Genomic DNA, 26540 nt, shown 5'->3' on the forward strand with positions numbered 1-26540 from the left:
TCAGGTGTGTGAGGAGCGACTGCAGTTCTCCTTGAGTGAAAATGTGAAAACAAATGTTCTATGGGGAACAACAGTCAAGGACGCAGTCACACTTCGGCCCTGGGGGGAACAAACAACCGAGAGCAACAGTGAGACGGCCGTTATGGGAGAACAAAACCAGGATGACAGGTAATGAAATGAGCCTGTGCAAATGGATCTCATGTCACACGGAGCTCCATACTGAGACATCATGTTTTTTTAGCCGAACAGAGCAGGAAACCATTTCTTGCACTGAACCTGAGACAGAATGTGAAGAAACTGAAACTGAGACACTCACTGTGATTGAACAACCAGAGGTTACGACGCTGCAATCTTCTGCAAACCAGGCAATCAAAGGTTGGTTATTCAATTCATTACCAGTAAAATAAATGTGAGCTACAAAAATAAATCATTCTTTTCATTTTTTGGCTTTTAGCAAAAGTAGCCCGTCTGTCTTTAGCCCTGCCACCCCTCGCCCTGACTCTGCCCTTGACCACGACTGGCAAAGGAGGTTTTGGGGACGGGGCAATCGGCAATCGGATTGGCAGACGGAGAGGCTTGCTTCCGGGAAGCGATCCTGAAGATGAAGAGGAAGATGAGGCAGAGGACGAAAGTAACCGTAGGGTTATAGTTGTCACAGAGACAGATGTGGACAAACGCATAGGTCTGAGGAGTCTGCTCAAGTCGCCCAAGGAACCTCTGGACAGCGAGAGGGACAGGGGGAGAAATGTTTCCTTTTTTGATGATGTCACCATCTATCTCTTTGATCAGGTACGCTGGTTAGTAGACAATTCATAGATGTTGATCATGGAATGAGGTGTATCTCTCTGCTTAACTACCACAGGAAACTCCAACCAATGCATTAAGCACTTCAGCGCCCACTAGTCCAGCTGCAGTTACCGTCAAAAACACGCTACACGGTGAGCATATCGATACTGTATGTCTTTTCTGGTAATAGATATCAATATGTATGTATATACAGTATACAGTGGAGCAAATAAGTATTTAGTCAACCACTAATTGTGCAAGTTCTCCCACTTGAAAATATTAGAGAGGCCTGTAATTGTCAACATGGGTAAACCTCAACCATGAGAGACAGAACGGGGAAAAAAACAGAAAATCACATTAACTGATTTTTAAAGAATTTATTTGCAAATCATGGTGGAAAATAAGTATTTGGTCAATACAAAAAGTTCATCTCAATACTTTGTTATGTACCCTTTGTTGGCAATAACGGAGGCCAAACGTTTTCTGTAACTCTTCACAAGCTTTTTACACACAGTTGCTGGTATTTTGGCCCATTCCTCCATGCAGATCTCCTCTAGAGCAGTGATGTTTTGGGGCTGTCGTTGGTTATTTGATTGTGGCTTTCTGAAAAACAATAATTTTTTACATTTAGGCACTCCTGCAATCGTCACACTTTTCTGTTACAAACTGACCCGGCCCCTCATCAGAGAAGGGAAAAGTTATGAGGCTTTTTTCATCCAAAAAAAAAAAGAAAAAAACCTAGGTCACACTATGTGAAGTGTAAAATGTTTTTGGGACAATTGGCCCTTGCCCATTTCTTTACCCTAATTTACCCTTTACCCTGAACCAACTGTTAAAAGTTGTTAAAATGTCCCCAATTATTGCATTAGTTCCCTTCTGTCTACTTTTGACATGTGGAAGTTTTAAAACTGTTTCATCATTTAAAGATAGATTCAAGTGAAGACTTTGCCGTTTTAGGAGTATTTTAGATAAAAAGTTACTTAGGTTCGCTAGGAAGGTTCTCTACAACAGAGCCTTCCAAAGAAGTCTACTGCTTTAAGATGGCGGCTGTTTACTAACGTATCTAGCTCCTTTACTGTACATGTTGCTAATGCCCCCATGTCTCTCATTTCGCATCTAGTTTTATATATATGTGATATCTACCATGTCTACCATATCTACTAGGGTTGTTCCGATCACGTTTTTTTGCTCCCGATCCGATCCTGATCGTTTTAGTTTGAGTATCTGCCGATCCCGATATTTCCCGATCCGATTGCTTTTTTTTTTTGCTCCTGATTCAATTCCAATCATTCCCGATAATTTTTCCCGATCATATACATTTTGGCAATGCATTAAGAAAAAAATGAATAAAACTCGGACGAATATATACATTCAACATACAGTACATAAGTACTGTATTTCTTTATTATGACAATAAATCCTCAAGATGGCATTTACATTATTAACATTCTTTCTGTGAGAGGGATCCACGGATAGAAAGACTTGTAATTCTTAAAGGATAAATGTGACTTTGTATATTGTGACTAAATATTGTTATCTAGTGTATTTGTTGAGCTTTCAGTAAATGATACTGTAGCCATTTAACTGTTTTGCCCAAATGCTTGATGGGAAGTGCAACCATGACTGTGCGTAGTGGCACCAACAGATACATCTTCTCTGCGTTGGGAAATATAATAGTGTGTTAAGAGAACGATCAACTACTACATTGCTTCCCCACATTGCTTCCCACGATATTTCTAATTGTTGAGAAAGGAATTGTAAGGCTTTAGCCGATTAAAAAAAGGCTCCAAAGACTGCCAAAATTCACTCTACTCATTTTACGCTGCCTTTTAGCTCTATATAGCAGCATTGGCAGTAAAACGGCGCCATTATAGATTGAACGCGACAATGCGTGAGTAGGTCGTGCAGCGCATGCGTTAATTGAGTTAAATATTTTAGCGTGATTAATTTTAAAAAAATTAATTACCGCCGTTAACGCGATAAATTTGGTAGCCCTACTTTAAGCCAAAACTAAAGACTCTGGATGAGTGTAAGACATTTTGTATATATATATATATATATATATATATATATGTATATATATATATATATATATATATATATATATATATATATATATATATATATATACATATATATATACATATTTATATATATATTAAAAAAAGGCATGTCCGATATTTTTTTGCCAATTCCGATACTTTGAAAATGACGTGATCGGACCCGATCGATCGGGACATCTTTAGTATCGACCATATCATGTGGGCATAGTTTGTAAGCTATCGGCTACAGTCAGGTATTACTGGAGCTACCTAGCATCGCGTTTGCTCGGCGTCACAACTTTTTTGCCTCCTCCCCACTCCTGCTCTGCTCTGTCATCTCGGTGAGTCCGTCTCCCTCAGACTTTTATCGCGTCATTCAACCAATATAGCAACGCATAGTAACGCACGCCTTTTCCATCCTCAGTAACGGCGTTGCCAAGATGTGAAAAGTAATTAATTAGATTACTCACTACTGAAAAAAATAACGCCGTTAGTAACGCCGTTATATTCTAACGCCGTTATTAACAACACTGGTGGTGTGGCCCAAAGTGATATCTTTTCATGGGGCCCAAAATCCCTGGCAGCGCCCCTGATCACACATACACACAAATGTTGCTGCTGCCATGCAAGGCAATGCCAACCAATTGGGGGCAAATTAGGGTAAAGTGCCTTGCCCAAGGGCACCTCGACAGTGGGAAGATGTAGCCGGGAATCAAACCGCTGACCCTTCGGTTCCAGGACAACTCGAGCTACTAACTGCACCACGGCCACGTTAATTGAAGACTTTAATTCACAGTTGTCCAAACAGATTGACAATACATTATTCCCGTGCACATATTCTTTATCTTCTGCAAAAAAAATCACAGCTCACTGAGTGTTTTTGTGACGATCTTCTCCATGGATTTATTACTGTACGTCTAAATTACAAGTCATGCCCTTAGTAGTCTCTCTTGTTCTCGACCAGGTTCCAGCAACAAAAGCAAAGATTCCAAGCGCAAAGAACCCAGGGTCTCTGCGGGCGGAGCCAATGCGATGACATCACGCTTCACCGTCAGCCCTGCTAAGGACCCCCATGTCGCGTGATGCGGCTTGAACGCTTTAGAGAGGAACCCTCTGAGACCGAGCCGTGAAGGAACTCCACCAGCCAGCCATTCAGTCACACAGAGGCTATTTTTCTACTGGATAGGCGGATGGAAGAGGAAGACTGGAAACGATCCAGTTCTGACCAGCTACACTGTTTACAGAGTTTATTCAAGCATCTTTGGAAGGAGGAACCTGTAAAGTTGAATCGACAGCTATTCAGCGGGAGTCTCGCTGTGTACCAGCTTGTTTATTCTGCATCGTTGCTCTTCAGATGTGAGGGCAAAGCCGTTTGTTTTGTTGTTTTGATTTTTTTTTTTTTTTTTTTAGGATCCATATGCCAGGCCTCTCTCTTCATAGACGCTTTTTCATTGCAGTCAGTTTGAAACACAATTTGCTCAGATTCTGTCAGAATACTTTGACATTTGTACAAAACATCATCATACAAAGTGAATACGATATCATTTTAGAGCTGTTTACTTTTAGATGTCTTAAACTGCATGAAAAATTCAATACAACCAACAATTTCCTTTGGACTTTGAGTTCCTGAAAGCGCTCGCTTACTTTATCGCTATTTATTTTTCATGTTTGCATAGCCAGTGGCCATGAAATTCTTTATGCACTTATTTATTTATGTTATTTATTTGATGCTATTAGCATAAACTAACTTATTATTTGGGACAGGATGCATCTAGGTTATACCTTCTGTAAGATCGACTTAACAAATAAAGCAAAATATTTTCCAAGCCGTCTTAAATGCGCCAAAAAAGTATTTTGTATAATTTTACCTGTCAATATATTCCAATCTGTATGATAGTTTCCTGTAATACTCCCGCCATGTCTCTGTATGTTTAGCAGTGTTGTCATTCTTTTCCAGACAGTCGGCGTAGCTTAGCATGAAAAACTGAAAACGAGCTTTTCATCAGTCAATAGCTTTATTTTTATTGTGCGTGTATATTACCTTCTGATTTGATTTTCTACAAACAGTCCATCATGCAGTCAAGGTCCAAATAGTTTGTTTAGTCTGTTTTAGTGTTGGTTTAAAACCTGTATTGTTTTAAGGAATTGTTTTCAAGGGATAATGTAAAAACGAAGGGGAAAATAAAAACTACAAAATGTGGATTTCCATCTGAATGCTCCATTTTCGTCATTTGTAAATGTCACACTTGTGGAAAAAAACATTTACAACGTATTATTATTAGTTTTTGAATGAAAATAATTATTAAGGTCATAAAAAATAGAATTATATAACGTTAAAATAATGATTTGCCCACCAGACGCTTCAAAAGTCCTATCACCGACTTCTGACTCCATTTCCCATATAGCCACGCGGCCTTGGTGACGACATTAAAACGCGACAAGCGCTATTCGGCAGCGTCGATTTGCTATTTGAAACTAAAAGAGGCTAAACGAAGCATTTTGGAACTTATTTAAAATAGTTGAACACTAGGTGCGTGTTTGGTTGCTTTTAGTATTATTTTTCCAGGAGTTTGAATATTCAAGGTAAGTTAATTTGCTTTTCAGAGGGTTTATTATCGTTAGCCTGCTACGTCTAACCAACGTTTGCTATCATGTAAACTAAAAATAAGGTGGAAGCTCCACAATTAATTAAAATATGTGAATTTCCATTTAGTTTTTGTCCCTCCTTTATAATATTTTTCATTTTTTATTATTTTGAATTGTGCTTAGCTTGTTGTTGTTGCTTGGACCTCACCTTTTACTTAAAAAAATAAACAGTAAATACTGTATAAAACGAATGAATGCCCATTTAAAATGCTGCAACCTTGCTGTACATTAACAATTCTATGTAAAAATAGTCTCGTATGTTAAATTGTAATTTAGGCCAATGTTAGAGGTTCATAGTGTAGTGCATACACTACTAGAGAGGGACTGGAAGAGTCACTGAAAGGATTTTTGGTGACGTAACCAAATGTGCCTCGGCGTGCAGATGTCTCTGGCAGACGAGCTCCTGGCGGACTTGGAAGAGGCAGGCGACGAGGGCGACAACGGCTTGTATCCAGAAGGAGAAGAAGGTGACAGCGACGGCGATGCTTCGCAAGGAAGAGATGACGGTGGGCTGGAGGACATCCCCGAGGAGATGGAAGTGGACTACAGTAAAGCTGACAGTGTTGCAGCGATTGCCAAACTCCGCAACAGTAAACAGGTACGGTTTTTGGGATCCATGGATTCACCTATTTGCAGATTTATTAATAATGCTGTTGGGTTAAAGTTTTCAGATATCATGGAGAAGATAGCAGTATATGTTGGAAAGCAACGCAAGATCTCGGACGGTGAGCTACAAGTCTTTCAAAACTAAAAAAAAAATCTTTCTTACAGGTTGGAACATTTGCAGGGGCAGATTTACCAGGGTGGCATGGGGTGGCAATCGCCACCTAAATGACAGGCTCGCAGCCCCACTTGCCACTCCAGTTGGCGTAGATGAGAAAGGGGAAAAAAAAGCTCCAGTCAATTTGACATTTACTGCCATCAGTTAGGTAGTGGTGTCAGTGAGGATCCTGATAATAATAATTTTTTTTTAAATTATGGAACAAAGTTTCTCTATTCTAAATGTCACTTTTTTGTCTTTTTTAGTGTCTACATACGATTTCTTAGCAAACTCTGATTCAATATATATCCACATCTGCTGTATGTTGACACTAAGGGTATAACTACCAATGTAGATCATTATATTGATTTGTTAAGCACAATTGAATGTAACTCAATCAAAATGCAAAATGAGTATGATTTCGATGTGCTGTTTTGCTAAATATATTTTTTCCATTAAAAAAAAAAAAAGTGCATCTTTCATCAACAAAATTGTCATATCAATCAAAACTTATTTTGTATTTTTTATTACTTTAGGTAAATTGGAACCTATTATGTAGAATGTCTTCATAATTTTGTAATAAATCGATTGAAGGCCCTTGAATTGAATCGTCACAGAGTATCTTATCATTGTCCAAAGAATCGATAATGTAATATCATCAAATATTTGCCACCCTCAAAAAGTTCCTGCCCCCCTTCTTGCCACCCCAGAAATATTTTTCTAGATCTGCCCCTGAACATTTGTACATTTATTTTAACAAAAATGCATAAATTTTTTGGGGTATTTTGTGTCCCTCTAGTGTCAGGCCCTGTGGAGGCCGACCCGGAATACAAGCTCATTGTGGCAGCCAATAACCTGACGGTGGAAATCGACAACGAGCTCAGTAAGTGTACAAATGTTCACAAATTTCTTGCTTGATCCTTTTAACCTATACTTTTATTCTAGATATTATTCACAAGTTCACCCGTGACAAATACTCCAAAAGATTCCCAGAGCTGGAATCTCTCGTGCCGGATTCCTTGGACTATATTCGCACAGTCAAGGTGAGAAGAGTTAGTAGTACTTAGTCTTTTTAGGGCTGCAGCTATCAATTATTTTAGTAATCGATTAATAGTTAGTTCGAATAATCGAGTATTCGGATAAGGAACATGAAAAAATTAAAATACCTGAGCGAAGCCTCGAACGGTATAATTTTTTTTTTTTTTTTTTTTTTAATGTGAGGATCTATTTACAACAAAGAACAATGGGCTATCTTACATAGCAAAAGTCCGCTAGCTTAAATGCTATAAAATGCTACAGTTTTCTTTATAATGCTCTTAACAAATGGTTAAGACACATATTCCGACAAAAAACGGCTAAATACACCTATAAACTAAATTACGAATGCATTAAAAAACATTAGCTCAAACAAAAACTTTACATTTTTTACGTTTTTTTTTTTTTTTTTTTTTTACGGCTTACGTTGGTCTTGACAGGGAGCAGTTGCATTCAGCCATGTAAAATGAGGCAGACTAGAGGGCAGTGTATCCACCCTGATCAATAAAACTAAATGCAAACACTTTCAAAATAAACCATTACAACGCCATTTTAAATAAACGAAAACTCGAAGCAACAAAATTTAATTTGAATATTTTTTTCTAATCGAATACTCGAGTTAATCGATTAATCGTTGCAGCATTAGTCTTTTATAGTCCTGTAACGATTAATTTTTTTGTAGATGTATTTACTGATGTTATCTTCGCCACGGCCACATTGTAGTTGTTTTCCTTCAGAGGGGCAACATTTTGTCAATTAGGGCTGCCACTATGATACTTTTGTAATTAAAAACATATCAAATAAACCAATATGTAAAAGAAAATATCAGAAAATATTCTTTTTAAAATATTTTTTTAAGAAGTTGTCTGATACTATCCACCTGTAAATTTAGGTCGAGCATTTCAATTAATATAGGAAACATTGGTATCGGTCTTGCGTCAGTATGTATGCTTAGTTATAAGGTAATGTACAAACCTGCTGCAGCCTTTTTGTATGGGATGGTCACAGTTTAGCACAGCAGCTGTGCCTACAGTGACCTCCAGATGTCTCCAATCTAAGATGCCTGGTATTTGATAACTTAGGGAAAGACCCTAATCATTCATATTGCACACATAAAAATGATCACTAAATGAAATATAAGGAATTATAATCTCATCTCATATAACCACTGCTTCACCAGAAAGAAAAAGTCACTAAGAAAAGTAATAAAATACATAATTAATATTAAAAATCTGTGCAAAAGCCCATCAAAATGCATCTTGGGAATTGTTATTGCATTGGCATGTCCTATGATTGCCTACCTGTAGTTTTTTAATGCTTTGGTCACTCCCTTGTGGCTATTTGGGGTAACTAGTGTAAATGTGATTTATTTATTTATTTGATTTAATTAGAATCATTTTGGCTTAGTTCAATTTCTTTTATTTATATGGGACATTATTTTGTCGTTTTTGAGAACTTCAGTTGAAGTTCTTCTTTTTCACAGGATGCTTTACTAATGATAAATGTAACAACTTCAAGGTTTTCCAAAGAACATTCTGTGAAAAATGAAATAACATTTTCAGCTGAAGTTATGGGAAAAAAATGTCACATTTGCACCATTATATTTATTATTCAACTCAAAATAGTGCAAACATCAGTTTTTTTTTTTTTTATTCTTCCCGAAAGATAATCCTGACTAGGCACAGCCATATAACATGGCTCACACAGTGCTTACAGGCAGGCATTCATAGCGCCAGAGTCCACACAATGCAATGAGTGACAATTCCCAAGATGTGTTTTCCTGGGCTTTTGCACAGATTTTTAATGATGAATCATTTACTTAATTGCTTTTCCATGTGACTATTTCTCTCTGGTGACACAGTAGTTATCTGTGACGAGTTTATAATCATTATTTCTCATTTAATGAATTTTATTTGTGCATGATGAGTGATTAGGGTCTTTCCCTGAGTTAAAAAACCCCAAGCATTTTCGTTTGGAGATATCTAGAGGTCATTCTAAGCATAGCTGCTGTGCTAAACTGTGACCAGCCTATGTACAAAGCCTGCAGGCTTTTAACCCAAAATGCATCTTGATGCAAAAAAAAAAACAAAAAAACATTGAACTCAACTATTTTCCTCAAGTCCTCAAGCTATCATTGAGGTCTACCAAAATATTATCTAAATATCAGCGAGAAAAACAAAACACCAAGTCAATGTACATGATTTAATTTGGCGTGCCACAAAGAAAATGACACTCGGGGCCACCTGAACTGCGACTTTGACACCGATCCTTTACGATAAATCTCAGGAGCTTGGAAACAACCTGGAAAAGTGCAAAAACAACGAGACCTTACAGCAGATCCTTACCAACGCCACCATCATGGTCGTGAGCGTCACGGCTTCCACGACACAGGGGTGAGTGACCAATCGCATTAGCTGCCATTGACAGCATTTTGACTATCGCCATCAACGATAAATATTGACTCGAGTGTGACGTAGGTCTCTTCTTAACGAGTTGGAGCTGAAGCAGCTGGAGGAGTCGTGCGACATGGCCCTGGAGCTCAACCAATCCAAGCACAGGATCTACGAGTACGTCGAGTCCAGGATGTCTTTCATCGCACCTAATTTGTCCATCATCGTCGGGGCGTCCACAGCCGCTAAAATCATGGGTAAATGTCCTCCCTTCCTCTCATCATTCTTGGTCTACCCGTTCTGCTTCTACCAACTCGGCGCCCCCTTTCTTCTCTTTAAGGTATAGCCGGAGGTCTTACCAACCTGTCCAAGATGCCCGCCTGCAACTTGATGCTGCTGGGAGCTCAGAGGAGAACTCTGTCAGGCTTCAGCAGCACTTCTTTGCTCCCCCATACAGGCTTCATCTACCACTGCGACGTGGTACAGACGCTGCCACCTGTAAGCTTATTGCACCTATTTATGTTAAAAATGCAGAATCCAAAACTGATCTAGGTTTTTCTCTATCACATCAAGTTTTTGAACTATAGGGTACCCATTTTCTTAAAAAAATTATGAAATACTGTACTTTACGGAAGTGTATTGCTGCTTCACCCACCCAAAAAAATCATATCAAAAAATCGTATCATGTTTTATATAATCATATACCTACGTGATCATTATCATGTTTACTGGTAGTATCATGTGAAAGCATGATAATTATCATTATATCATACTGTAATTTGACAAAAATGGTGACAAATGGTAACCGAAAAAATATGTGGATGTATATGGCGGAAAACACAGACAAGACTGAAAAAGCAGTTTCTGCTTTTGCACCCCTCTTTAAAACAAACTGCTGTATTTTGAGCCAAAAGAACTGTTGTGTTTGATAGAAACAATGTCTATATGCTGCCCTAGCAGATTCATGGTGCATTAACCCCCCGAACTATTTTTAATTTGTCCATTTGACCCTGGATACCCTCATTTACAGACGTCGCACAACCGCTTTTGTTTCAACCCAGCCATAAAATGAAGGTTTAGATAATATTGAATAAGAATATTTATTATTCAAAATGTCTGTCATTTTTAGCTTTGAATCATTAATGGATGTCTAATACTTCGTTTAAAAAAAAAAAAAAAAAAAAGACTTAAAAAAAAATTATTCACTCACATATTTTAAACTTTTCAACAAATTACGCCACAGTGAAAAAAATGGTGTCTGTAAAAAAGTCACGGATATCTACCTCATAACTATCGCTTAATTGTATTTTTTGTTACTGTCACATTTTCTCCTATTTGTTTGATGATAGATAATCGATCCAAACAAAGAAAAAGTGGGGAAAAAAAAAAACGTTTAAAAGGGTAAATAAATGAAAAAGAAAATCTCGACCACTCCTTGATGTCTGTGATTTCTGCATCGCGACCCTTGTTATATTACCATGTTTCAACCATAAAATCCCCCCAAATCCAGCTGTAGGCATTGAAAGCTGTTTCTTGACACTCAGTGATACATGCTACATCGAGTTTTTGGATCGAAACAAGGTAAGTACGCGATAATATCTCGTTAAAGTCATGGCGTCTGTAATTCTGCTCTCGTGTGCTCTCACCTCCGGATAGGGTTTTGCTGTTTAAAAGTTCTTTTTATTTTTTTAAAAATGCCCCTCCTGTTCAAAACTTTTCTTCCCCCAGAAAATTGAGATTTTAAGCTTTCCAATGATGTATCACACATGCATATAGGACAATTTTGAGTTTGGCCAAATTGGGGGTCACAGAGCAAAATTTCAAGTCACACAGTGTTTCCCGCCATTTACTTGTGTCCACTTCAACCTCAAAAATTTCATAATGGTCATGCCAATTTTTATCATTTAAATTAAAGCTGTCTAGATAAAATTCGCTGCCAGTGACTGTGATAATCATCCAGTTTACTTGAACCAGGACGGCCGTCAGTGAATTAGCATTGTTCAGTGCCACTGACGGTGATAGTCGTCCAATCCATTTGGACTAGGAGTCAAATCCGTAAAATGAATCTTATTGCTGTCTATGACAGCCAATGACTTGTTATTTTTGTTTGCTCGAGTGTTGCGTTTACTGGCTTGTAAATGTTTGTACTCGCATGAAATCATAATTAACCCTCCTGTTGTGTCGACGGATCCAATGAACCCAATTCTTTTAAAGTGATTTTGTGATTATTTTTTTTTTCATTTGAATCTTTGTGTATTTAAAATAGTTCAAAATTTATTGATGACATTTTAACACATTTTGCAGTGAAATTATTAGTTATTTTATATTGGGATGTTTAGTCATAAAGGTCAAATTGACCCATCTTTTTGTAAAAAAAAAATTGATATTTTGGGTGTATGAAATGTTTTTTTCTAGTTTTAATGAAGGTTTGTGGCACATGTTTACAGTTAGATTAAAGTTATAAAAATTCAGTTTCTGAAACGTGTAACTCTCATTTCCATTGACTGCGATCGACGTCCGATTAATTTTTGACGTCTATCTCCGTTAATGGCAGTCATTTAGTCTGAGCTTAATTTTTTCAAAGAATTTTTCGGTCAGAATGACCCAACAAAACTCTGGTAATGGGAGGGTTAAAAAGAAATTTGTAAAACTATATAAAATACAAATTTGGATGCAGTGTTGCTCACAAGATAACTCAAACATAGATTTTTTTTTTCTCGTGGCCACAGGATTCTATTTTTGAGTCTTTTCTTTCATTTTTCTTCAGGATCTGCGAAGGAAGGCGGCCCGTCTTGTGTCGGCCAAGTGCACGCTGGCTGCAAGAGTAGACAGTTTTCATGAAAGCGCGGACGGGAAGGTGAGTGATTATCATGGACAGTTTTATCTGTCCTTATTAGTTTTAACTTCTATAGCTATTACTTTCACTCTATGTCAGCTAGCGCTGTGTGATATGGAGAAAATCACAATATAGATATGCTGTGTTATAATACATTTTTAATTATATGATGAAAAATTATACATCAATTATGGCAGACCCCCTTTCCACCCCACTTCGATTTTGTTAAACTGACCTGCTCAAATTTTAAATGTATCAAGTAGTGCTACAACCTAATACTCTCGAGTGCCAGCAGAAGCAGTACAGTAGCATACATATTTTTGTGCAAATTTAAAGTTATATTTGTGACTAGTGGTTTTGACTTTGAAGACTGATCTATATTAAGTTAACATAATATTATTATCATTGGCTGCCATTGACAGCAATAGATGTCCAATCCAATTTGACTTGGAGGTCATGAACGTCATGAACGTTTGTTCATTTGCGCTTCCAAGTCAAAATGAATTGGACGTCTAGCACTGTCTATCAATCTGTAACATGAGTATTTAAAGTAGGGCTGCAGCTATCGATGATCAATTAATCTATTGATTAGTTAGTTCAAATAATCGAGTAATAGGATTACTAACATTTAAGGCGTTGCAGAATCCGTTTTAGGAACATTAACTTTGGCTTGCTAAGATTGCACTTTCAAAAGAGCATTAAATGTGAATACAAAATAAAATTCCTGAGTGTTTCTTCAAATTATTCAGAGTTGCAGTTTCATTTCACAAGAGCAATAGATTCCTTTGAAACCGAATTAAAATACCTGAGCTTAGCCTCAAACGGTTCTTTAAAAAAAAAAAATTTTTTTTTTTTGAATTTAAGTACAACAAAAGCACAATTGGCTAACTTGTATAGCAAAATTCCGCTAGCTTAAATGCTATAAAATGCTAATGTTCTTGTTTTTTTTTTTTTTTTTTTAACAAAGCTCCTAACAAACACATATTCCCACAAAAAATGTCAAAATATGCCTCTAAAAATAGCAAAAGCATAAGCAAACACATTCCCGCAAACAAAAATATGCCTTATGTTGGTCTTAACAAGGAGCAGCTGGATTCAGCCATGTTAGACGAGTTATGGCATATTCACTGTTGCGACTAGAGGGCAGTGTATCCACCGTAATCAATAAAACTAAATGCAACACTTTCAAAACAAACCATGACAACGTCACTTATAAAAAAAACTCTCATAGCAGCAAAATTGATTCAAAGCTTTTTTTCTAATTTGAATTACTCAAGTTAATCGATCAATTGTTGCAGCACTTGCCAGTCTCCCAGTTAAAATAAATCGGACCTCTATTGTTGTGAGTAGTAATAAGGAGTTAATAACACTGGTCTACCAAAAGATCTTGTTGTCTGTGTTTTTTCAACTGAATTGGAGACTATTTGTACCGCTCAATCAAAAAATGAAAACGTTTTCTCTTAAGCAGGTCAGATTTTTACGCTGATTTGATCATTTAAAAACAAACCAAAAAAATGTTCATCTGACTGAGTCTGAATCGATTACATTTTGGTGACATCATCAGTTGATTTTCATGAATATTTCTCATTCAAAGCTGGTTTTGTAAGAGAAAATCTTTTTCTAAAAGTATATATGAATTATATATTACAAAAGAACATTTTTGTAAACTAAATCATGGAAATTCATTAAGTAAAGTACCTTAGCGTTGTTAAGAAAGCATACCTGATTCCACGGAACCAATGTGATTTTTTGATTCAGCACATTAAAATGATCACAATCAGCTAACAAAACTTTGACAATACATTTGCTGATGACCTCTGGAACAAGTTGTGTATTTGATGCATTGTTATTTTCAATTTTATTGCATGCGTTCCTCATATAAAGTTGGCTAACTATTGAGGGGAGATAGCGACATCTCAAGGCCGACTGGTAGTACTACTACATCATACAGAATCCCATCACTGGAGCAAGTCGATGCAAATTGGGTGCCATATTCTTCCCAAAATGTGCATCGCAGGAATAGATCTAAAGCTAAACACGTAAAATGTCGTTTTGACGATATAAATCCATATATTGAACAGAAAATAAGCTTTTGCATTGTTTTTTCGCAGGTTGGTTATGACCTGAAAGAAGAAATCGAGAGGAAGTTTGACAAGTGGCAGGAGGCCCCGCCCGTCAAGCAGGTCAAACCTTTGCCCGCTCCACTTGATGGACAACGCAAGAAGAGAGGTGGCAGGAGGTATTCCATTCACCTGACCGTAATTTCCGGAGTAAGTAGTAGTCTAACAAAAAAAATACAGTACATTTAAAATTGCGCTCCTTTGCGAAGGTACCGAAAGATGAAGGAGCGTCTCGGCCTGACGGAAATCAGGAAGCACGCAAATAGGATGACCTTTGCTGAGGTACGTTTGTCGCAGTCATGGGCAGCCGCTAAATTCACATGGATTTTAATTTCCTGTTTCATTAGTAATAGTTTTTTTTTTTTTTTTTTCATGTGATGTGGCAGATTGAAGACGACGCGTACCAGGAGGATCTGGGCTTCAGTTTGGGTCAGCTGGGCAAGAGCGGCAGCGGACGCGTCAGGCAGGCGCAAGTTAATGAATCCACTAAAGCCCGAATTTCCAAATCCCTTCAGGTAAGACTTAAACATCTAGAGCTGAGGGTAAGAAACTATCAGCCTATCATACATCGATAGACGTACATTTGCTACTTTTTTAGTTAAGAATTGAATTGAAATGACTTTGTCACGAGTAGACGCCCAGTCCATTTGAAGTGAGGGATGATGATGTTCATTCCCACTTCAATGTCGTCAGTGGCAGCCGAAGAGATAACCAGGGTTATTAAAAGTATTAAAAAAGCATTGAATTTAGGTTTCCATTATTAAAGGTATTCAAAGTATTAAATTAGCTGTTGTAAGTCTGGATTTTTTTCACCGTGGTCTTAATTTTCAAGAACATCTTAGTGCAACCTAAATTATATCCGTGACAAAGTTGTTGTTTTTTTAAATCCTTAACAAAGATGACGCATAGAATTTTTTACGATGCACTGCACTACCAATCGGAAATGCAACTCGTGCGTGCCAAACCACCGCAACCGGCAAAACGGAGAATCCATCCACCTCTGCATCGGGAATGCGTCCGTTTGTCGGTGGAACGAAAACCCTGCAGGCAGAAGTATTGTGGATTCTGAACACCAAAACAAACCACCATTCATATACTTCAAATGAGTCCATTGGTGATCTGCTTCGGATATTACGTCATTTTTGGTCGGCATCGGCTGTCACAGTGTTGATCATATTGCGTTTCGTTCCAGAGGGAGCGTTCCCGATGTCTTAACTGTCTTTTGTAACGAATTTTCAGTTAGCAGAAAAAAACCCCCGCACATTTTCTTAATGTTTAAATAGTCTACATATTTTTAAGACCATTATAAATGCATTTACACAATGAAATAACGCTGGAAGAGTTTGTTAAACATAATGTTGCTCAAATCGTATTTTGTTTTTTTTCCGGAGGGAGCATTCCCGACTTCGTAACTGCAGCCAATTTAAGCTCATCAAGACTTTGAGATAGAGGTAAAATCAGGCCTAAAAAGTCCAGCCCGACCCGAATTGGTCCGCGGGTATTAAAGCCCTTGCCTGGCTCTGCCAGACTATTCTCCCTGTATTTTTCAGACACTGAGAGAAATAGTCTGGGAACCATCCCATTAACGGCCTCTCGAGCAGGTACAAAATCAATCGACAAATCGGATTCGTTTATTTGCGTGACGTGTTCTTAACGAGCAACGTCACTCTTGCGCGTCGAAAGTCGTCTCCGCAACACAGATGGTCAACGGGAGAGCCGAGAATATGTTCCAATCCACGGTAAAATCAGTTTTAAATGACCAAAAACACATCGACACGAGTCATTGACAACAGTCTGCCTCGCGCTTGCCATGTTGAATAAACTCCGCTCTCTTCGTATGTTTACTTCCGCGCGCAAGTCCCTCGTCCTTCCCTCGTCAGTTTACTAACGTCACGTCTGCCCGTCGCCGATTGGTCCACTCCGCTGTCTGTTTGCTGTGGCTTGCTCCGCCCTGGAAATTGTATCCGCTTGAATGGTGGCCAGACTCAATAGCTGGAACAGCGGTGAGTCTGGTGTACCAGGCAATTAAAGCCTGACCCGCGTTTTGTGTGATAACATTTGTGACGATGTCTGCATAAAAGCCTGTCTTTTATAACGAATTCTCAGTTGGCAGAAAAAAACACACATTATCTTAATGTTTTAATAGACTACATATTTTTATGATCATTATAAATTTATTTACACAACTAAATAAAGCTGGAAAAGTTTGTTAAATATAAATAAACAGATGCGGTTTTGCGGCCTCGCAGAGGGAAAGATTAAAAAAGGCGTATAGGCACGCTCTGGCTCTGCAATGAACATACAGCGCCTTCTATTTTTTTATCCAAACTATTTATTTTATAACAAGTAAGTATCGTTAATATATAGTTATTTCAAAAAGTTGGCGAGGAAAAAACCCTGGCCCGGCCCGACGTAATAATTTACATTTTAATTTTGGTCATGTTTTCAGTTTAATTTAGCTGTTTCCAGCTTGCTATGTTTATAATTGCGATGTTTGTTTACAGCTTTTCCTCTTACTGCGAAGAGGGAGGAAGTTACATCGGCCGCCGCTATGATATTTAAGTCATCAGCCATCTGCTATGACCCGGGAATTTAACGCCTGCTTTCACGCACACTGCTTCCCATGTCAGTCGACACGGGAAATTTTTTTCACACGCAACTGCTGCACGGTTAAGTCCCGCGATATTCCCGTTGTTTTGGAGTATGTGATAGGGGCTCAAGTTACATTCAGATACTTTAGGTTGCAGTTTATGGGTCATGCGAAGGCAGTGGACCTGCTTCAACATTTCGGTTTGCCTTTCGAATGAATGTGAATTTCGCCGTTTTAACTCGAGAGTTAGCCATGTTCACTGGGGTCTTGGCAGGTGCACTAGCTGCTAGCTTGTTACAGAAGATGGCTGGTCTGAGTCCTGTCCTCCGCCTCTTTTTGTCCATAATTATTGTGTGCGTGTTTAAAAAAAATCTGAGAGACTTTATAATGTTACTTTAAATGTGTTTTAATTGTATCTTCAATATATGTGCATTCTTTTGTCAAACACACTTAGTAATTGAGGTTAAATTTGATGTTCAGTGCTTTATTAATTTAATATGATTCAATATGATCGAAATAATGGGTGCGAGAAAAGTATTAATTTTCAGTTGAAATGGCATCAAAAAAGGTCTTAAAAGTCTTGAATTTAGATTTATCAATCCTGGGGGGACCCTGTTATTGTGTATGTTATTTTGTTGAAGGAAAACATTATTCAGATGCTTGGGATGTAACAAAAGCAAAAAATCGCTGGTAAAGTCATGTTTGAAATGTATGCTTTTAAAAAAAGCTCAATTTCTCAGTTTTTTTTTTTTCATCAGAATTTGGAAAATTGCTCAAACTAAGCTATTTTCTAATGCTGATTTCTAAAGAATGGAAAAAGATACGAGCTAGCTTTTTCCTGCTGAAAGAAGAGAGTCTAATCTTTCTATTGGTGGGTTCCATGTTTATATAGCTATTGAACAGAAATTTCTGTAGGCCTTGCAAAATCAGTCAAAATCCAGTAAAACGGCCGGGAGCGAAGGGCCTTGCTCCGGTGAAAATGGCTGGGAGTGAATGAGTTAATCATTTTGTAATTGTTTTTGTGCTTATGTTATATTCATACATTTTCATTCTTAGTCGAACTGTCCTAAAAATCTAAAATTATTTGTTTTTAAATGTGTTTCCATGCTGTTTTGGCTACAGAGGACGCTGCAGAAGCAAAGCGTGACGTACGGCGGCAAGTCTACAGTGAGAGATCGTTCGTCGGGGACAAGCTCCAGCGTGGCCTTCACGCCTCTTCAGGTGAGCACGTTTGCTGTATCCTCCTCACCTGTCATATCGTTGAAAAAAATATTTCAACATCTTCCTCTGGTTTCCAGGGCCTGGAGATCGTCAACCCGCAAGCTGCGGAGAAGAAGGTGGCCGAAGCCAACCAGAAGTATTTCTCCAATATGGCAGAATTCCTCAAAGTCAAGAAGGAAGCCAAAAAGTGATTTTTTTTTTTTTTTTTTTTTAAATGTTGGTGTTTGTATTCCAATAAACCATGTAAATCTTGAACTTCGACTCCACACAAACACTTGATTTGTCAAAAGTATTTATTGAAATGTGTACAATCCTGCTGTAGAACCCTGTAACATTTACATGCAGAGTGGCTCTCCTCAATTTCCTGAAAATATTTTTTTTTCCATAGCACCTCCATAAAACTCCAACCAATCTGATGCTCTTATGCACATCAAAAATTGTCACTGTTTACATTTGGAATATTCCGCGAGTGCTTTATGTGAAAAAAACCTAATAACTTTTTATACAGAGGATTCATGTAAACAGTTTCAGTGCACTCGCTTGAACGAGTGGAAATCGGGATTATGGCGTATTTGATTTAATGAACCTTTATAGAGCTAGGGTGGGCAATGTATGGACCCCAGATAGAAATATTTGACATTAAAAACAATTTGATAGTTACGGAGCCTGTCCCATGTGCCAGGGTAGAGAAAAATGTTTTCCATAGGTAACCTGTGGGTACAAATGAGTAAATTGAGGGTATCTTGTTAATTTGTACCCACATTTTACGAATTTCTACAAATAGTTTAATAATGTGGGTACAAATAAGTAAACTGTACTCGTAGTTTAGTAATCTGTGTGGTTTGCTAATCTGTAGTCACGGTTTAGTATTTTTAGGAAAAAATTAATATATGGGTACAAATTAGTGGGTAATGTTTACTAATCTGTACCTACACTTGAGTAATCTGTACACAGTTTTCAAATCTACCCTCATTACCAAACTGCAGGTACAGATTAGCAAAATTTGCTAAATTTCAAATGATCAAAATCTGGGTACAAATAGAAAACTGTGGGTACAATTTACTAATCTGTGCCCACAATTTAATAATGTCTATGTACAAATTTGTAAACTGTATTTTCAGTTTAGTAAATTCAGAAAGTGTTATAATAGGTTAGTAAACTGTACCCAGTTCAGTAATTTGTGGGTGAACATGACTAAACTGTGGGTACTGTTTACTCACCTGTACCCACATCAAAGTAATCTGTACACACAGTTTCATAAAACATTATCGACAGATAACCAAACTTGACTCGTTCAAATTTATAAAAATATTCGACTGGGTGGCAAAAAATGGCTACAAAATATTAAACTGGGGGTACAGTGTAATCTGCTAATTTTCCTAAATTGTACCCATAAATTACTGAACTGTTTTAAAAAAAAAAAAAAAAAAAAAAAGGTTTTGGGTTGTTGCAAATTACCAAACTCTGCGTAGTTTACTAACCTGGACCCACAATTTAACTGTGGGTGCAAATCAGTAAACTACTGACAGCAATCTGTACGCAGAGTATGTACACACAGTTTCTAAAACTATCCAAACTCTAGGTTCAAATTAGTCAACATTGAGCAATTTAGGAAAGACGAATTCTGGATACAAATAGCAAACACCTGGTACAGTTTACTAATCTATGCACAAATTGGATAATTGATGAGTTTACTAATCTGTACACACAGTTCAGTCATTTTTACCCAGTTTCCTCATCTGTATCCACAGATTACCAAACACTGGGTCCAAATTTAGTAAACTGTACAGTTTCCTAAATTGTACCCACAAATTACCGAACTATGTGCAAAAAAATATATATATTTTGGGCAGCCTCAGATTACCAAACTCTGGGTGCAATTTACTAGTAACCTGTACACACAATTAATTAAACTGTGGGTGCAAATCCGTAAACTTGACTGACAATAGGTTACTAATCTGTATGCAATTGGAAAACTGCTGAGTGTACTAATCTGTACCCAGTTTAGTCATCTTTACCCAGTTTCCTGAATTGTACCCACAAATTCCCGAACTGTGTGCAAAATTGGGGGGGGGGGGGGGGGGGGGGGGGGGGCAGTCTCTGATTACCAAACTCTGGGTGGAGTTTACTAGTAACCTGTACCCACAAATTATTAAATTGTGGGTGCAAATCAGTAAACTACTCTGACAATAGGTCACTAATCTGTACGCACCGCATAGTAGTATGTAGTTTTTAAAACTATCAACAGATTACCAAACTCTGGGTCCAAATTAGTAAACATTGAACAGTTTAGGAAAGCCATATTTTGGATACGAATAGTAAACTGTGGAAAACAGTTGAGTTTATTAATCTGTACCCACTACCCAGTTTCCTAAATATACCCACAAATTACTGAAATGTGTGTTTAAAAAAAAAAACTAAAATTAGGGCAGTCTCAGATCAACCTCTGGGTTCAGTTTACTAGTAACCTGCACCCACAATTTATTTAACTGTGGATTCAAATCAGTAAACTGTACTGACAGTAGGTTACTAATCTGTGCGCACAGCATAGTAATCTGTACATAGTTTCTAAAACTATCCACATATTACCAAACTCTGGTTCCAAATTAGTAAACATTGAACAGTTTAGGAAAGCCAAATTCTGAATATAAATAGTAAACTGTGGGTATTGTTTACTAATCTGTACGTACAAATTGCTTCGTTTACTAATTGTACTCAAAAATTACAGAACTGTGTGCAAAAAAAAAAAAAAATAAATAAATTGGGGCAGTGTCAGATTACCAAACTCTGGGTACAGTTTACCAACCTGTACCCACAATTTATTAAACACTTTAGTAATCTGTACCCCCAGTTTCATAAATTGTACCCACAAATTACCGAAGTGTGTATTAAAAAAAAAGTATATATTGGGCAGTCTCAGATTACAAAACTCGGTCGAAATTAGTAAACAATCAGCAGTTTAGGTAAACCAAATTCTGGGTACAAACTGGAAAGATGCTTAGTTTACCAATCTGTACCCACAGTTTAGTAATCTGTACACACGGTTTCCTAAACTATCCACAGATTACCAGACTCTGGTTCCAAATTAGTTAACATTGAGCAGTTTAGGAAAGCCAAATTCTGGATGCAAATAGTAAACTGTGGGTTTAGTTTACTAATCTGTACGTACAAATTGGAAAACTGCTTCGTTTACTAATCTGTGCACAGTTTCCTTAATTGTACTCACAAATTACAGAACTGTGTAAAAAAAATTTTTTTTTTAAATTGGGACAGGCTCAGATTACCAAACTCGGGGTACAGTTTACCAACCTGTACCCACAATTTATTAAAGTTTAGTAATCTGTACCCCCAATTTCATAAATTGTACCCACAAATTACCGAACTGTTTATAAAAAATATATATATTTTGGGCAGTCTCAGATTACAAAAAACTGGGTCCAAATTAGTCAACATTGAGCAATTTAGGAAAGCCAAATTCTGGATACAAATAGCAAACTGTGGGTACAGTTTACTAATCTGTATGCACAAATTGGATAACTGATGAGTTTACCAATCTGTACACACAGTTCAGTCATCTTTACCCAGTTTCCTAATCTGTATCCACAGATTACCAAACACTGGGTCCAAATTTAGTAAGCTGTACACAGTTTCCTAAATTGTACCCATAAATTACCGAACTGTGTATATATATATAAAAAAAAAAAAAAGTATATTTTGGGCAGTCTCAGATTACAAAACGCTGGGTCCACATTAGTAAACATTCAGCAGTTTAGGTAAACCAAATTCTGGGTACAAATTGGAAAGCTGCTTAGTTTACCAATCTGTACCCACAGTTTAGTAATCTGTACACACGGATTCCTAAACTATCCACAGATTACCAGACTCTGGTTCCAAATTAGCAAACATTGAGCAGTTTAGGAAAGCCAAATTCTGGATACAAATAGTAAACTGTGGGTTTAGTTTACTAATCTGTACGTACAAATTGGAAAACTGCTTTGTTTACTAATCTGTGAACAGTTTCCTTAATTGTACTCACAAATTACAGAACTGTGAGCAAAAAGAATAAAAAATTTGGGGCAGGCTTTGGGTACAGTTTACCAACCTGTACCCACAATTTATTAAACAGTTTAGTAATCTGTACCCCCAGTTTCATAAATTGTACCCACAAATTACCGAACTGTGTATAAAAAAAAATGAATATTTTGGGCAGTCTCAGATTACAAAACTATGGGTCCAAATAAGTAAACATCCAGCAGTTTAGGTAAACTAAATTCTTGGTACAAATAGTAAACTGTGGGTACAGTTTACTAATCTGTATGTACAAATAGTAAACTGTGGGTACAGTTTACTAATCTGTACGTACAAATTGGAAAGATGCTTAGTTTACCAATCTGTACCCACAGTTTAGTAATCTGTACACACGGATTCTTAAACTATCCACAGATTACCAAACTCTGGGTCCAAATAAATTTTGGACAGTTTCAGATGACAAAACTGGGTACAACTGGTAAACTCTGGGTACAGTTTACCTGTACCCTATTTACTAAACTGTCAGCGCAAATTACTAAACTGTACTCACAGAATACCAAACCGTAGGTAAAAATTTGTATATTTTGGCCAGTTTCAAAATACCTAAGTCTGTGAACAAATGGTAAACTGTGGGTAGTTTACTAACCTGTACCCACAATTTACTAAAAAGTGAGCTCAAATTATTAAACAGTGCCTGTCAGTACAGGTTACTAATGAAAAAAAAAAAAGTTTCTGCCCTGGCACCAGGGTGGTTCCGTAGCTAATATCCCACCCTTGCTTTATAATCGAACATTTAGAACTACAAACACTCGCCAAGAATCGACACCCCGAAACCTCGCGTAAAGATGTACTGATGGTTTGCACACGTTTATTAATGTCTCACAAACACGAAAGCCATCATAATAATAATAATGCAGTACTTTTGACAGGTTTAACTTAAAAACAAACTTTATTGGTAAAGACAGAGGGAGTCAGAGACCAGTTCAATTGCATAGCAATTTAATCCAAGTCCGATAAGGACGCTATCCCTGTCACAGGGAGAGGCCCTGTGGTTGCTCTCCGTCGGTTTTTTCTTCACCGCGTTGTTTGAATGGACCACAACAATATCAATAAAACTATTGATAACCGCTCACTATGCCTAATAGTGACCATGACAGGCATTCACAGGGTCTTAAAACGAAGCCAAACCTAAACACCGTGACTAAAATGTCCACTGTAGCTCCCCGCTCTAGACCAGAAAGTTACAGTAAATAGAAGATAGGGCAGTTTACTTAACAACGTCGCGTGTCGAACCCAAAAAAAAACAACAACAAAAAAAGGGGGCGTCCGGGCTTGTGTACACAGGATATTTTTTGTAATTTTTGTAAAAGAAAAAAAAATTGAAACGATAATAAACATGCATTTGAGGGATGGCGGGGCGTTCCTAATGCCACGTACTGAGTGCGCACACAAACAGGCACAAACGCACGCCTCGCGCGTTCGCGGGAGACGCCGTTTATACAGACGCCGCTCTCCGTTCAGTATTTTTTTTTTTAGGTTGGGAGAGCGTTTTGTTTTTTCTACTACACATCACAATCTCTATCCACAGTTTGGAGTTCAGTCTCGGAATGTCGACAGCAGTACATTTGTGTCTCTCGGTGTCCTCCGGCTCGGACGTCACTGCAAGTCTCGGTCTTCCAGGTACCTGTACTCGAACGTGAAGCCCTCTTTCTTCCGCTGGCCCCATTTCTCGTAGTCGAAGTAAATGTAAGTGCCCTGTGGGACGTCGTGGAAAGAACCCGTTAGTTACTGAGGCGATAGCTGGCTGAATCCTTTCAACAGGGAGGACTGGCTGTCAATGCGCATGCATAGACTTCAACATCAGTTGAGACAGCTCCTACAGCCACGCCTTCCCGTAGGGGGCCGGCGGAGGCAGAGCGTTGTGATGGCTTTCACTGTGATAAGCACGCTGCGCTCTAACGCCAGATTTAGGTGGAAACAGGATGAAGGTTTTACTGCATAAAAGCAGGCAAGAAAGTCTCAAGAGTTACAGTGGGGCGATTAAGTATTTAGTCAACCACTACTTGTGCAAGTTCTCCCACTTGAAAATATTAGAGAGGTTTGTAATTTTCAACATGGGTAAACCTCAACCATAGGAGACAGAATGTGGGGGGGAAAAAAAAAAACAGAAAATCACATTGTTTGATTTTTTAAGAATTTATTTGCAAATCACGGTGAAAAATAAGTATTTGGTCTAGGCATGTGCCGGTATGAGATTTTGACGGTACGATAACCGTGAGCAAAAAATACCGCGGTTTCACGGTATTGCAATTATAGCTCCCAAAAATTTTGAGATGGGTTAAAAAAAAAAAAAAAAATTCCATTGAACAGTATTTTTTTTTCAGACCATAGTTGCAAATTTGAACATGAATATATTGTTAAAATAAATAATCAATAAAAAAATTTGAAATAAAATTAAAATATAACTTATAGACTATACTCACAGCCACAGCTCAAGTTGCACAAGATTAAAGCAAGAACAAAATAATTTCTATAAAGTAAAAACACTTCTGAATAAAAAATTTTAAAAATTTATACTGCATGACTTTTTTTTGAGGGTGGAAAAGCTTAAGTGAAGTTTTGCCATTTTCAGCCACTGTGTCAACATGATGTCATGCCTTTGTGTTAAAAAGAACATAAGGAATTCATAAGTTAGGTAAAAATGTATAAGTTAGTTAAAATGTCAATATTGTTGTGGAAAGGTTTCATCTTAAAAAAAAACAAAAAAAAAAAACATTGGGAGTGAGACCTCACCTTGATCCAGCGAACGTGGATTTATGCTTAGGGCAAGATCATTGTTCGCAATTAGCGATCTTTGATGCTATCACTTTTTCCCCTTCATTCAAGCGAATCAAGCTTGTTTTCTCACTCTGCGGCTGTAACACTCAACGAAGTTGCTCTCCCAGCTGAGCCTAGGCTAACATTCATCTTTGTAAGCTTTTACTTTGTTTGTATATTGAATTTGAAAGGAAAATGTGTGTTTTGTTTTTGGCGAACTTTTTCCATGGTGCTAATCTGTGGAAGCTACTCACATGGAAAAATCTAATTGTACAACATTTTAAATGTATTCATTTTGTATATTAAACTTACCACGATTTGAGAGCTCAATAAATTGAAGAACAGTACGCCTCATGTTTGGAGTAATTGTTTTTGGGTTAGCTGGCTGTGTAGCCGATAGCATCACTCTCACACACAGCAACAAACGGGAGGGGGTGAGCGCTGCTGCGCCAAGCCGCTTCTGGCTGCATTTTTGACACAAGAAAAATAGCGAATAACGTCCTACGGTCTGACGGAAAATTTTAGTGGTTTTGAAACCGCAACGTTTTCACACCACGGTAAACCGTGAAACCGGCACATGCCTAATTTGGTCAATACCAAAAGTTCATCTCAATACTTTGTTATGTACCCTTTGTTGGCAATAACGGAGGCCAAATGTTTTCTGTAACTCTTCACAAGCTTTTCACACACTGTTGCTGGTATTTTGGCCCATCCCTCAAAGCAGATCTCCTCTAGAGCAGTGATGTTTTGGGGCTGTCGTTGGGCAACACGGACCTTCAACTCCCTCAACAGATTTTCTATGGGGTTGAGATCTGGAGACTGGCTAGGCCACTCCAGGACCTTGAAATGCTTCTTACGAAGCCACTCCTGTGTTGACCTGGCTGTGTGTTTGGGATCATTGTCATGCTGAATGACCCAGCCACGTCTCATCTTCAATGCCCTTGCTGATGGAAGGAGATTTTCACTCAAAATCTCTCGATACATGGCCCCATTCATTCTTTCCTTTACACAGATCAGTCGTCCTGGTCCCTTAGCAGAAAAACAGCCCCAAAGCATGATGTTTCCACTCCCATGCTTCACAGTGGGTATGGTGTTCCTCAGGTGCGATTCAGTATTCTTTCTCGTCCAAACACGAGAACCTGTTTTTCTACCAAAAAGTTTTATTTTGGTTTCATCTGACCATAACACATTCTCCCAGTCCCCTTCTGGATCATCCAAATGCTCTCTAGCGAACCGCAGACGGGCCTGGACGTGTCCTGGCTTCAGCA

General features: G+C 37.9%; 3 protein-coding genes across 7 annotated transcripts in view; 2 read left to right on the forward strand and 1 right to left on the reverse strand.

The window, feature by feature from the left end:
- Positions 1–5100, forward strand: part of lmtk3 (lemur tyrosine kinase 3) — a 43069-nt gene extending 37969 nt beyond the window's left edge. Inside the window, exons 12-16 of the mRNA XM_057834329.1 lie at positions 5–168; positions 242–375; positions 455–789; positions 863–938; positions 3793–5100. Coding sequence (XP_057690312.1) covers positions 5–168; positions 242–375; positions 455–789; positions 863–938; positions 3793–3911 — 828 coding nt within the window. The 3' untranslated portion in view covers positions 3912–5100. The remainder of the gene's footprint in view (positions 1–4; positions 169–241; positions 376–454; positions 790–862; positions 939–3792) is intronic.
- A 133-nt stretch (positions 5101–5233) lies between these two features.
- On the forward strand, positions 5234–18681 carry prpf31 (PRP31 pre-mRNA processing factor 31 homolog (yeast)). The gene is made up of 14 exons (XM_057834330.1): positions 5234–5411; positions 5857–6072; positions 6139–6199; positions 7034–7117; positions 7180–7277; positions 9556–9662; positions 9747–9916; positions 10000–10157; positions 12427–12516; positions 14607–14734; positions 14825–14897; positions 15002–15130; positions 18328–18426; positions 18504–18681. Exons 2-14 carry the CDS (start codon positions 5857–5859, stop codon positions 18615–18617), a joined length of 1527 nt encoding a protein of 508 aa, XP_057690313.1. The 5' UTR covers positions 5234–5411; the 3' UTR covers positions 18618–18681.
- Positions 18682–20603: 1922 nt separating this feature from the next.
- Positions 20604–26540, reverse strand: part of cnot3a (CCR4-NOT transcription complex, subunit 3a) — a 35574-nt gene continuing 29637 nt past the window's right edge. For 2 of the 5 annotated variants that reach the window (XM_057835105.1, XM_057835106.1), the window contains one exon: positions 20608–24210. In XM_057835105.1, the coding sequence (XP_057691088.1) occupies positions 24112–24210 (99 nt within the window). In that variant the 3' untranslated portion in view covers positions 20608–24111. Of the gene's footprint in view, positions 24211–26540 lie in introns of all 5 variants that reach the window. The other 3 variants (XM_057835107.1, XM_057835104.1, XM_057835109.1) reach the window with 3 other exon arrangements.

Source organism: Corythoichthys intestinalis, chromosome 4, assembly GCF_030265065.1.
Source record: "Corythoichthys intestinalis isolate RoL2023-P3 chromosome 4, ASM3026506v1, whole genome shotgun sequence".
Lineage (NCBI taxonomy): Eukaryota > Metazoa > Chordata > Actinopteri > Syngnathiformes > Syngnathidae > Corythoichthys > Corythoichthys intestinalis.

Excerpts from the sequence above, each read along its gene's own strand:
- prpf31 (XM_057834330.1), top strand. The coding sequence starts at position 5,857 with ATGTCTCTGGCAGACGAGCTCCTGGCGGACTTGGAAGAGGCAGGCGAC. Across the intron at positions 7,118-7,179 it reads GGAAATCGACAACGAGCTCA|ATATTATTCACAAGTTCACC; the intron begins GTAAGTGTACAA and ends CTTTTATTCTAG. Across the intron at positions 14,735-14,824 it reads AAGAAGAGAGGTGGCAGGAG|GTACCGAAAGATGAAGGAGC; the intron begins GTATTCCATTCA and ends TCCTTTGCGAAG.